The 13,645-nt window shown below is 39.7% G+C and overlaps 1 protein-coding gene across 1 annotated transcript; it reads left to right on the top strand.

Annotated features, from left to right (window-relative positions):
- The first annotated feature begins 783 nt into the window (after window positions 1-783).
- On the top strand, window positions 784-13,187 carry IYD (iodotyrosine deiodinase). The gene is made up of 5 exons (XM_005518397.3): window positions 784-1,075; window positions 7,182-7,376; window positions 9,388-9,547; window positions 10,766-10,922; window positions 12,620-13,187. The coding sequence occupies exons 1-5, from the start codon at window positions 895-897 to the stop codon at window positions 12,800-12,802; spliced, it is 876 nt and encodes a 291-aa protein (XP_005518454.1). The 5' UTR covers window positions 784-894; the 3' UTR covers window positions 12,803-13,187.
- Window positions 13,188-13,645: the final 458 nt, after the last annotated feature.

The following is a 13,645-nucleotide window of genomic DNA, read 5'->3' as shown; positions in this document are numbered from 1 at the left end:
CGTCCCAACAGTCCCAGATAAAGAGAGCAAATCAGTGTTGCTGTGTTGGTTCAGTTCCCAAGCAGCTGGCTGAGGTAAAAATGGGTTAAGCATTTAGACATTGACCATTATTGAATTATACCAGGATCCTATCAGTTTTTAATCTTTGGTAAGATGCTGAAGCATGGCTTTTAAATTCACTTATTTTTTACTTTGAATCCTTGAATTCTTCTTGTCAGTTCCCCCAGAAGAACCAGGATGAATACGAGACTCTGTGAATTGCCTCACACAGGCTTTATACAGAGACAATGCTGCTTCTTCACTTATCTGTTCTATTGACCTGTTGACATAACTGAGGGTGGTGCTGTAAACTGATTTGCAATTGGTGATATTTTGAATTCCTGGGGTACGTGTAAGATGCTGACTTTATGAGTTAAACATCAAAGAGGTGCCATTAGGTTTTAAAAGTCATATTCCCAGTTGGCTCTTCTCATAATAACTGTTACAAGGAAGATAACTGGGATGACCCTAACTATAAAAATAAGAGGGGAGAAGTCTTTTGCTTTAGTTTAGAGTTTGAAATGACCTTGGGTTTCTTAAATTTATTTTGCACTGGACAGCATTTATGTGTGTGGTCAGTGCCTCTGCTTGCTGTTTATAAGATATTTCTTCTCAGAAAATATTTAAGCTTGGGCCTGGAGATTTTATAACTCTAGTAGCTGTTTATTAACAGCTGAGCCCATCCCAGATGAGATTGTGGGGGCGGTGTCTGAAAAATAGAAGCAAGATAGGGTGAAGGAATGAACCTTGAGTCCACCCCTTTTTGCTTACTGCTTTGCTGCTCTTCCCTCTTCAGCCTCTCCTTTTCATGAGAAACTACTGAAATTGGAAGAAAGGCTCCACATTTCCATAGTCATGGCACTCTTTTCTTCCCTCACACCAGTATTTATAGCCATTATATGTGTTTTGATTGGGGTAATAATGAAGAAGACTAATGGAGAGAAGGAAAAACGTGACACTAAAAGCAAGCATCCATCTCGCCCATGGGTGGATGAAGATTTAAAAGATGGCACTGACCATCCCTTAGAAGAAGAAGGTAAGAAAAATCTTATCCTAAACACTTTTGTTGTTTGAGTTTTATCTGCTGATATGAATAAAGGAGGTGCAGTCTTCTGGACTTCTCCACAGTCACAGCAATGCTCAGTGCAACACTGCTGCTGTGTCCTGAGCTTGTCAGCTCCCAGGAAGGAGGCAGTCCTCATGTCATGTCATTCTTAGTGTAAGTCTCTGTCCCCTCCAGACCCCATGGATCAGAGTGGAAAAAAAAAATTAATAATAATAAAAATAAATAAATTATATATATATATATTCCCAGAGACCCCTGTCTGATCCTCTGTACAGCAGATCCCAGACCTATGAGGGACTCTATGAACAGTGCAAGGAGAGACAGGAGATCCTGCTGAATTCCCCACAGTCCTTGTTAGTGTGAGCAAAGGGAAGACCTGAGCAGAGTGTTTCTATATGCAAGTCATCCCACTTTATCACTCAGTGCTATGTATTTGGTCTCAGCACAGCTAAAAAGTTAGAAATGGTTTTATTACAGTTTTTACAAAGGTCCTCTGTTTGTGGCTTCTGAGAATGTCAATGACAGCCTTTATGGCAGCTGTGTTGATCAAATATTTAAGAACAAAATGGGGTGGTGGTGATAATCTGTTCACTCAGCTGCATATTTGAACCTGTACAGAATGCCCTTTATTTTCATTAGCTTTTTCTGATTCACAGCTTGGACAAAAGTCCAAGCACAAAATGTACCCTTCCTTCTTCTTACTTCCTAACTATCCTCCATAAACTCACTTTATTTCTTTGTGAAATAAAAATCTACAGAGTTCTGTTCCTATCAGTTTTTTAAAGTTGTAGTTAATGCAGCTCTTTTTCTTTTCTTTTTTTTTTTCTCCTTCAAGCTGGTTTCAAAGGCTTTTTTAGGGGTCTCTCTGGGTTATTTTTCCCCATAATGACATTTTCCCTCAGTCTGCTTCTAGGAATCTTAAAACTTACAGTGTTCTTCTGCACATAGACCTATTGCTAAGAACCATTATAGTTCTCTTCTCAGTGTTTAGTGTACTTTGTGTTAGTGTTGTTTATCTGTCTCTGAAAATAGTTGATACCAGGAAGGGTTTAAACCCTATTGACTATTTTCCAAATATATAAAATTTCTTTACAAATCAGTTCATGTGTTGTATCCTCCTTTGTTCAATGCAAAGTAGATTCTGTATAAAATTATCCCATAATTTCTTTGTCACTAATGGCTTACTACTTCAGTTAAATTGCTGAAAATTAGAATTCCTGTGGTAGTTCAAATGATAATCGTCTTGGACTATAGCTGTTTCTATCAGTTAAAAAATGTAGATCCTCTGCATAAATAAACCTATTAGCTCTTATCAAGGAGTGTCACTGCCACAGTTCCATATATAAAATTTTAGTCTTTTATGTGTTAGTTGCTTTCCCTGTTATTCAGGGAAAATTCAAACTGTACTAGTTTAAAATTGCCTGCAAAAAATTTTTGACAGGCAGCCATGTTGGTCCTGTTACTAAGTTTCATGTGCTTTTAAATAAAACCTTTCTCAATATACCATGTCATCCAATATTAAATTTTCTTGCTATTTTGCTTTTAGTAACAAATAATGATCTTTCCCTTAATGGTGTGTTATTCAAACTAATTTCTTTGTAAAACAGACATGTCTTTTATCTCTAGAAATATTAAAATAATTGCATCATTCACAGGGAAATTTTTCTTCATCAGGGGAAAGCCCAGCTTAAGTGAGAAGAGTAACAATGAATAGAAGAAGAGTTAGTAAGGACCTGCTACTTTGCTAAAGCAAAATCCCTAATTAAGGATCAAAACATGTTAACCTTGTTGTCAATGTTAAGATTTTTACTGATTGCACTAGATGCTCGAATGGAAACATGGATGTAAAAAGAGATTTTTTTTTTTAATAGTAAGAATACCTGCTGTGTAAATTCTGCTATTTTATTAATGCATCTTACTTTATTACACAAGCTCAGTTCTACTTAAATGTCTCAGGCTGGCTTGTGTTTAAAGATTAAGTTCCTCTGAAGAGAATTTGAGGTAGGTAACATGAAACATTCGTAAGGCCTTGTCTAAAGCTAGACTCTAGGGCTGCCCCACGTGGAGAAGCTGAACTTTCAGTTACTTCCTGAACAGGAAGGGGTGGCTGAAGACCAAGTCTTTTGATTCTTGTTCCTGACCAAAGCAAAATCTATTTGCTGAGAGAGTGAAGCACTCTGCTAGAAAAACAGAAAAGCACTGACCTTACCTGTAGCCCCACAAGCCTTCCCTGAAGTGGAGCCCTCAGGGATGTTTTCTGTGAGAAGGACATAACTCTGAGCAGCAGAGCATTCAGTGTAAGTAGCTGAACTGCTTGGGCAGACTCAGTAGGGTCACTTCTTGGCAATGAAGCATAGAATGGTGAGGGCCAAGTGCTCCTGAGCTTGTCTGAGTTGTGTTTCTCAGCTGAAGAGATGGATGTTTCTTGAAGCAGCCAGAAACCCAGTTCTTTCGTTAAGTGCAAAGCACTCAGTCCATTTGTTTAATGCTTTAACTGGCAGTACTTCAGATTTGTTTGCATGCCCATATATCCTGTAACTTTCTTCTTCATTTATAAGATCCAGAATGAGAGATTGTTGCGCTGTGGGTTGGCAAGGACACTGATGGTACACTCTACTTAAGGACTACAATGCAACCCACAAGGTCCCAAATGTTCCATTTCTTCTGAAGATGCACTGCTAGTTGCTTGTGATACTTCTTATAATAGACCTGTGCCACTTAATTGCATTTCTCCTCTCCCCAATTTCAAAGACCTCCCATATCTTAATAATACTACTACTGACATGGATGAGGCAGTAGCAATTTAAACCTCCTTTTCAATGATAGTTCATGTTTTGTATCATTTCAGAACACAGGACTTAGAGGGACACAATGCATTACTGTGTATCTTCCTGTTATAGCAGATACATCTAGCCTTTCTCATCAGCTGAATGAACATGAAAACTGGACTTTTGTTACCCTTTTTCTTTAGCCTTGCTGAAAGGCTGGTCCAGAATTTCTTACCATGGGTTAAAAAACCTCCTCTACCTTTCTGCCTGCCCAAACTTACTTAATACTACTGTATACATATTAAATCTGTTCCATCCTCTTGATGTTAAAGGATTCACTTCCAGCCCTGGTATATACCCTCCTGTGGTTTATGGATAGAAACCAGATTACCTCTTAGTTTTCCTTATTCTAGTTTTTCTCTTTACATAACAGCCACTCTATTTCTCTTAAGATCATAAGAAACCTTCTGCAACTATATTTCAGTTGAGGTAATTTTCACAAGATTTTTATGCTGGGTTCTTTCTTCCAGGGTCTGTGCCTCTCCAACTTGCTGCTTCTTTTGCTTAAGATCCCTGACCCACTCTTGAGGTTTCTGGGATCAGCCTGCTAACCACTATTTATAACCCACTGCTAGGGTAATCCATCTCTTTTAGTTCCCTATTAGTCACACTCAGTTCAGGGCTGGATTCACTACTGGAATTCCTGCAGTGGTCCATTTTGCAGCAGTCTGCCGTTAATCAGAAAAAGAACCCACAAGCTCAGTTACTCAGCATTTAAGACCAAAGATGTGAAAACTTTCTTTATGTACATTGAATTTTTTTCCTATGCATCACGTCTTTACACTGGAAAAGAGAATTAGAGAGGAATTGTATGTTTAGGAAGAAATTCCCTAGAGAAGAAACTTTTTTGGAAAGCAAATGGAGTAGTTTTGACTGGAGCTTCTCAAGGATCAGTCTCAGGACCAATTGTCAATATTATCTTGAGTGGAAAGTGCAAAGTGGTCTTTGCATAAAACCAAGGAGAGTAAAAGGGAAATATCTTAATTTCATACAACTGGAAGCCAGCAACACAGAGAAGTATCAGTGTAGGTAAAATAAGTGGCCAACAGAAGTGAAATGACAGCTTATTGTTCTCAGTGTGAGTTTTTAATTAAGAACTCATGCTTCAAACTGAGTTAAAATTTATTACATCATTTGCAAACTGATTATAACCTCCCATATGGACTGCTGGGAAGAACATAGTCATCATCCTAAAATGTATCCAGAGAGGAATTTCTGGTAGAGATAGAAAAACGGTACTTTTAAAATGAGATTCCATTTGGGATGTCTGAGCCAAAACCATTCCAGATTTACTTAAAAAGCAGGAGGCTGGATGACTACTGTAAACGGGCAACAGAATTGATGGCAGTCTTGAGACTGTGGCTACCAAGGTGATAGACTTGCTAGCTGGATGTCTGTTGTCCATCAAGCAGTGGAATACAATGAGATATAAACAAGACACTTGTGGTATTGTATAACGTGACCGAACAAACAGGAGTATGTCTAAACACAGCAATCAGAGATATAGAGAGCATGCACTAGACAGATGGTGCTGATAATGATTTAAAGTCAGCATATGGATAATGTTAACTGCTAAGAAAGAATGGTAGACACATGGTGGAAGAGAATATATAATAGATTAATTTATTTAAAAAAAATAAATTTGCCAGGAAAGTTTTGGTTTTGTGTATCAGTGCCTGCACTGCTAGGTTTTTCTGCTTCAGCCAGTACTCTCATGTTGAGTGTACTGTGGTTTTCCATTCTCATTAGCCATCTCACCTCTGTCCCATGTTCAAAATCTTTGAAAGTGCATTTCTTTTTTCACTTTATTATTTAGTTGACCTATCTTGACAAAAAAGCAGCTTCACTTCTCTTTTACTTACACAGGAAAACCCCCCCACAACACAAAACAAGCAAGCACTCAACACTATTTTACTGAGTGTAAACCACAAAGGGAGCACTTTCAAGAGGCACCCTTTTACTTTTTGAGAGTGCAAGATGATCACAAAAATAATTTTTACAAGGGGTCACTGCTTTCCATTAACCTGGTGCCAGGTCCTTGTAGACTATGACCAAGAGTGCTTAACACAGGCATGAAACACTAAACGAAACAAATTCTCAGGGTGAATTCTTTGTACATGAAATGAAATGTGTGGGGACCAGAACCATTCCATTTAGATTCAATTTATGAAACTGGATTTATTTCACCCCTTTGCACAGGCTGAGCCACACTTGTGAATATTTCACTGCTTTTAAAATGAACAAAAAACCAGCCTCGTCTCTAAGGCAACTGCATAGTACTAAAACACCAAAGTAATTTCTGTTTGAATTTGTGCTGGAATAATAGCCTAATAGCTACAGAAGAAGACCTGGAATATTTTTTCCTGACTCAGCTCTATGTAGCAGATTGCTCAATACTATTGACTAGTCAAAATGTAGTATTTAAATGGCTTGAACTTCCACATCATAGCTGTAAAAAAAATGCTATTCGTGCCGATTCTAGGAATGTAGGAGAGAAAGGGGCCTCAGAGACAACAAAAGATTCATTTTGTGATACAATCAGAGAGATTTCAGTGAAACAGAGAATCCTTTTGAGTTCTTAAATTAAAGCCAAGAAACAAAATATCCTACATTTGATATGTTGTTATCCTAAGTATAGATGCCTGACATCCATCTCCTCTTGTGCTGAAAGTATCAGGAAACCAAAGAGCTTAACCACAAAGTCACATTTCTGCAGAGCCGAAGCTTGTAATGCTTCTGCTATGAAACATGAATATGGAAGAAGTTGACATTCAGCTCTTCCGAGAAGATTTTACACATATTGGTAGTTAAGCTCTCTCCTTAACTTCAGTAATTTAATTGATTTTTTTTCCTTATTAAACAGCTCAAGAAGGAACACACATGTTCACATTTACTTGCTGAGAAATGTGGTCTGGAAGCCTGTCCACTTTTTCAATGCTGTTTCAGCTTGTAACCCATTTTTACAGGCAGGCTTTCAAGCTGAAGTGGAGAAGGCAATGACTTTTTTGTGGACCCCACTTTCTATAGCCAGCCAGGACCCTCCTGCCTCTTGGTATTTAAACAAGGTGGAGCTAGGGATCAATGAGTTGTGTCAACTGGAACTTTAGACTTTGCCTTACTAGCGGTGTGTATGTGCAGTGCAGTGTATGCCACTGCAGGACAAGGTGCATTATGGTGTGAATGCCAAGGATATCAACAGCGTTCTCCAGGAAAAAAAAAAATCCCTAACCACTTGTATTTTCTTGCAGAGGGTGAGGAAGAGTGGCAAGGACTTGAAGAAAATGTTGCCCATGTCCCCTTCACTGGTGAGCGCTACTCTGAGGCTGAAATGATTAAAAGGTCACAGACATTTTACGAGCTTCTAAATAAGAGGCGATCAGTCAGGTTTCTCAGTGATGAGCCTGTCCCCAGGGAGGTTATCGATAATGTCATCAGAACAGCAGGTAAGTACTGAGTGGCTCAAGGTCTGGGGAAGAAAAAAAAGGATCAGCATTGCTGTTCAACTGTGTAACTGTGAAAAGGTGGTGTGAAAAAGCCAAGGGAACTGGAGTTTTGCTTATGGTTCTCCTAGATTCACTTGTAGCTGGAATGAATTAGTACTCATTGATTGACTGGAAATTACTCAGCTTGAACAACTGTATGTTGGAGACTGGTTTGGAGTACTCCCAATTCCTTTGTATTTGCAGTTTAGCCATAAGGGAAGAAGAGCATTTCAACGGCATGAAACAAATAACTTCCTTTGCAACCTTTAAAAGTTGGTATTTAAAATTAAATTTGTGTAACCACATCAAGACATCCTTCAAACAGAAATATTGAAGTGTTTTCTCGAAAATGTCAATCCATGTGTACTTCATATGCTTTAAAATTGAATGCATTATGATGATACTTATGTGTGGGTTTTGGTTTTTGGGGTCCTCTTACAAACAAATAGATTAAATTGTCTCAGCCATGCAAAATATTTCAGTTGACATAAATGGTTGGTGCTTAATAAAGAGAAAGAATTTCAGTCTATAACAAAAAACCTTTTCCAGTCCTTCCAAAAGTAGTGCCAGCCCCCTGTTGCATATGATTGGAGTGTTATGCTGAGGACCCTAATAGAGGTTATTTGACTGAATGTCAGAAATTGATTATCTTTTTTGTTGTTGAGAATTTATGTGTTTCCAACCATTACTGTCATGTCCTGCCTAATCTCATCTCTGCTTTAGTAACATCGACTTCAGCCAGGAGTGGTTTTGACCCTCATTATTTCTCTTATTCTATCAGCCAGCTGCTGCTGCTATAGAAAATATTCCCAAGCTGCCTTAGAGAAAAGTTCAGTAGCCTTTAGCAGGGTTAATAATCTAAAGAATCTCCACATTTGAGGTGCATTATTTTCCCTTTTAAATCAGTAAGCAGCTTTGTTACTGCACTGTAACAAGTCTTCATCTCCCTCTAATTAACTAGGAGTCATTAAAACACTGAGCATGTTCTGGCAAATGCAGCAAAGCAAACAAGCCTGGCCTGCAGATGAAGTACTTAGTAACCCTGAATGCTTTGGGCTGTGTAGAGAAAAAGAAAACCAAAGGAAGCATGAATGCTGTCAGTTTTTACTCAAATCTGAAGAGAGGCAAGGTTCACAATAAAAAAACATTTTCATATATCAAGAGAGTTCAAGCTGCTTATTCAGTGTTTCTTGAACAAAAATCAGTCCTTAGTATTGTATGCATTCAAGTTCTTCAAATATTTTTAAATGTGTATGAGGGACGAGAGATTTAAGCAGTCTTCTTAATCTATATAATACGTAAACCTATGTAGATATATATTCTTCAGCTTCTGGCTTTTAACCTCTAGGCAGTTAAAATATTTCTCCAGTGGTGTTGGTAGGTGAGCAAGTACAGATTTAACATGTGCACACCTAATAAACACCAGCTGTCTTTGGGACAAAAAACCCAAACCTGTACGCTCTATGGCAGATGTCTGTGTTGTACAGCTCCTTATCTTTGTCAGTCAGTGACAGGCTCCTTCAGGGGGTCACTTAGCCTTGTTTTCCTGAAAGCCATTATTTTCAGTCCTTAGCTAAAAACATGTGTCAGAGTTGGCTGTGTATTCAGACAGAGCTCTGCTTTTGGTACAACACGTTGTAATAACATTACTGTGTTCGTATGAATTGCACCATATTACTGCCTTGTCATAAGAACCACCAAAAAATGAATTTTTTACAAATCTTTAACTTCCTGGCTTCCTGTAAGATGGCAGTATGAAAGGACTAACCTCTGTTCTTCAATGGGTTTTCACATTCTTTGAGAAAGAAATTAACAGGATTGTCTGCCAGAACCTAGTCCTTTTCTTCCCATCTCATCCACTTGCTTTCCTATTGCTCAGTTGGTCAGCCTGAAAGCTCACGAGGAAGAGCTGATACCTTTCATTGCCCAACCTTCTTCTTGGGTTTTTACTTTTCCCTGTTTTTCCATGAAGGTACTTCACCTAGTGGAGCACACACTGAGCCCTGGACCTTTGTGGTAGTGCAAGATCCATATTTAAAACACAAGATTCGTGAAATTGTAGAAGAAGAAGAGGAAATCAACTACAAAAAAAGGATGGGAGACAGATGGGTTAATGACCTGAAAAGACTGAGGTATGAAAAGTTGATTACCTAAGGGGTGTGAAGAGAGACATTGTTTCAGTGTAGGAAAGATTTCTATAATTTTCGGTTTCTTCCTCCCTCTCACTTTTAATATTTTTCTAAAATCCATTTTTGGAAACAAAAACTTATAAATATGCGTAGAATTGTGCCTTGGTGGCTGGTTCATAAAACTGCTTCCAGTAAAAGGGATTACATGCTCTCTATTTTGAAAGTTTTCCAAGCACTTGGCTCCATCATTATTTTTTCCTGTGTGACCTCTGCGGCTGAAACTCTTGTCCCAGATTTTTTTGTTGCTTGCCAAACAGTCAAGCTCCCAAAGTCACTGGAAGCTTTGCTACCTACTGAGGAAGCCCCCAAGGCCTTTCCCTATCCAAGTGCTGAATTATGAAATATTCAATTGTTCCAAATACCCTCCAAAGTCTGACTTGCTCAGCTTCATACAATGGGAAGATATCTATTTAGTCTTGGCTTGTCAAATGGAGAATGTGCACAAAGCTTTGTAGGATTGACTTGCCCTACTTGCTCAATAATGTTACTATTATTCAGGTGCCCAGGTGCTGTGCAAATTTATGCCCTATGCAAACAACTAAATGCCAGAGGTTCTTATGTTTTGACTGAAAACAGTAGAAAGCACTCATTTTCTTGTCTAAATCGTGTATCATGATTTTAATCATGATTTTAAGACCATTTAAGAAATTTGGTATCAAATGAATTGTAACAGGGATGAAGGAACAGAATAACAGTTTTTGCCATTGGAATGTATTTAGGTTTAGACCTTTAGATAAAAAGTTTTGAAGTTTTCTGACAGGAGTCTTCCCTGCAATGACAAAAAAATTGGCACTGCTGGTAACAGGCAAATCTGCAAAATTCCAGGAATTAAATAATCTCCAAGGCAAGTGCTCATGAGGCCAGTTCATAGATAAGAGGTCAAGAACTATCTCTTATTTGTATGCAATTCCACTCTTCAGAGTGAGCACATCAGCTCCTCAGCCAAATTTGTTAAAACTGAGAACCCTATTCAAGCTTTTTTTCCTTTCTGAAATGTTTCTATTTAAGCTGATAATACTTAATCATTTGCAGTAAATGTTCTAAGGTTTAGTCTACTGCTATAATTGTCAGGTACCTTTAGTGCCCCTTTGCAGACAGTAAATGCAACTTACAGGAAAGTGAAAAGGTTGCAAAATAAATGTTTTAAACATGCTTTTGCAGAACAAATTGGATCAAAGAATACTTGGACACTGCTCCGTATCTGATCCTCATTTTCAAGCAGGTATATGGGAGGCTTCCAAATGGCAAAAAGAAGACCCACTACTACAATGAAATCAGTGTTTCCATTGCCTGTGGTATCCTTCTTGCTGCACTGCAGGTATGCTGACAGAACCAACATACTGTGAGTCAATACATTAGTTTGGATTACGTACCAAGACTGTTCTGCCTGAGTGAGGGTGGAACCCAGTCTAGATTTTAACATTTTGAGTCTCCAGGATGACTCCAATTCCTGGCAATATATCCCAGTTTCGAGTTTTAAAGTTATTCTACACAGGACTACATCTGAGAAGGTGATTCCTATCCTCAGTACTGGTCAACAGGAATTAAAATATAATGTAGCTTCCAGAGTTGTCACTCTTCTCTCGGCACAGGCTTCAGCCCCTGTGGTTTCTGCCTTATGCTAACAGGGTTGACAGGCTCTTCAGACTACCCAAGCACTACTGTGTGGTGTCACACTGGCCCCTGCTTTTCAGTAATCCCTATAAAACAGCTTGACACCAAACCGCTTTTAGTATACAATGCTGGAAAAAAAATAAATCAGGGACATATTCCACAGAACAGGCTGTGCTATTTCAGTCAGTCTTTTTGAGGCATTTCTGAAAGTGAACTGATCTCTAAAGCTCAGCATGTTTGACACCAGCCAGTTAGATTTTCTCAGTGGTTTCTCAGTGCTCAGTTCTGCTTCTTGTATCTGATGTACTCACACAAGTGTTAAATAGAGAAGCTATTCTGATAGTTAACCTGGCCTGCCAGCAAGATAACAGCAAGATGCCTCCTCTTATATTAGGCCAATTTCCTACCAGGCACTGCCATTTCTCCTCCATTCTGTTTTGAATGACACTTTCTTTCACGCATTGCTGCTCCTCAGGCACCATTCAGCAGCATCACTATTAGCTCTTCTCCTCTTGAGAAGATCGTAGAGATTACTTAACGAGACAGGTGTATTTCCTGGGCACCTATCCCTGCCTGACTTGTATCTCAAAGCCTCCCAAAATGCTTGCATTGTGTAGACAGAGACTGAAATCCACATGTGCAGCTCTCAGGAAGTGACTCAGCTGTGTGGTCATACCTTGAATGATGTCAGCTCTTTATTGTTTGCCCAGACTATTTAGAGTTTTTGTGAGATTTTGAATGAGAGGAAGCGTGATACATAGACTTATTTTGGGATTCTGATGTAATCCATAACAATGACCACTGTGAGAGATGCCAACAGACTCCTGTGAGAATTTCTGAGGCAGAGGCTGTGCCCCCATCCCTGTGAGGTACAGCTCTTGAGGAGGAGCTCAAGTGTTCACAAGGCTGTAAGGCATCTTCCTGCCAGCCATATGGAAGCAATTACTGAAACAGTTCACTGTATGAGCCAGATTGTAGAATTATGGAATAGTTTGGTTTGGAATGGATGTTTCAAGGTCATCTAGTTAAACCATCAGCACTATGGGATGACATTCCAATCATATCCCCACAACTGCCTCTCAGCTTCCCTGTGGCCATGGATTCCCCATCACACTGAGCACGGCAGGCAGGCTCTGGCTCTACAGCACACAGACATGGCAGGCAGACTGTGCTGTTGCTGTGGTGGAGAAATGTAATGCTCTTCTCTGTAAGCAGGGCAGGCATCTTTATGGTGCCATTGTGGCTGTCAGTAACTCAGGTGTTCTAAAGCCTGCAGTCAGTCTAATGAAGCGGCATTTCTGGACTAGTTGACAGAAGGATGTGCACAGGTGTGGTGGGAACAGCTGCTACAAATAAAGAGCACAGACCTCTGTCTCACTGTCGCTGTCTGTCTTGCTGCAGAATGCAGGTCTGTACACAGTGACCTCCACACCCCTGAACTGTGGCCCCCAGCTCCGGGTGCTGCTCCAGCGCCCAGCGAACGAGAAGCTCCTGTTGCTGCTCCCCGTTGGCTATCCCAAGAAAGATGCCACTGTGCCTGCACTGACCCGGAAGCCGCTGGAAGATATCATGGTGGTGGTGTGAGCCCAGTGCCAGGAGGAAGGAGAGCATCCCTGCTGACAGCTGAAGTTGTCACTGCTGTTTCTGTGCATCTTCCCCGCTGTGTCGCCGTTGCTCTGGCTGTTTATACCACTATTTCTTTTAGTGCTAGTTATCTACTAACAGCAGTGAGCAGCCAAGCACTGTGCCTTGGACAGCTGCTGTTACCTATCTGACCAGGGCATTGTTCCAGGGCATATGCACAATGGCATTTAAGTGACTTGATTTTTCTCATGCATTGTGGGGACAAATTTCTTCTTGAACTGGAATATATATTTTCTTTATACTTTTGTGATTGCCATTACACAGTTATTTTAACTTAAGATTTTTAATGAAGGTTGTATTAAAAGATACAAAGAAGTCAAAGTGAGCTGTCCTATCTTGGTCAGTGTGTGCTGTTTAAATGCCCCTTCCCTTTTACTGTGTTCAGCTGTGTGTAGGAAGATGCTATTTTCCTCCTATTCGGTAGGATTTCTCTGCTTGATTGATCTCAAAAACTTTCTCTACACCAGGCTTTCTTAAAATATTGTGGCTAGGAGTGTACTAGTTTGGGGGAAATTTAGTAGGAACAAGACATACAAGTAATTTGCTTGTTACCATTTATTTGTACATGTTACAGGCACAGTTAGATCATGTGGTAGCTATCAATCGTGCCCCCGGTACTTTGATGCTTCCACTGGATGCAGCTCAGAGGAAACTACTATTCTGGTTATCCTGTTCATACAGGATATTTACACACTGAAACTGCTTTGGAGCCCCTGACACTTGAGAGGCGCTTTCGGGGCTCCACTCAGGGATTTGGAAGGGTGAGCTCTGCCGATGTCTGGG

Source organism: Pseudopodoces humilis, chromosome 3 (assembly GCF_049639895.1).
Source record: "Pseudopodoces humilis isolate 2021_Gansu_Grassland_sample_001 chromosome 3, ASM4963989v1, whole genome shotgun sequence".
NCBI lineage: Eukaryota > Metazoa > Chordata > Aves > Passeriformes > Paridae > Pseudopodoces > Pseudopodoces humilis.
Note: the sequence above shows the minus strand (reverse complement) of the source record. Positions and strands in the feature narration are given on the sequence as shown.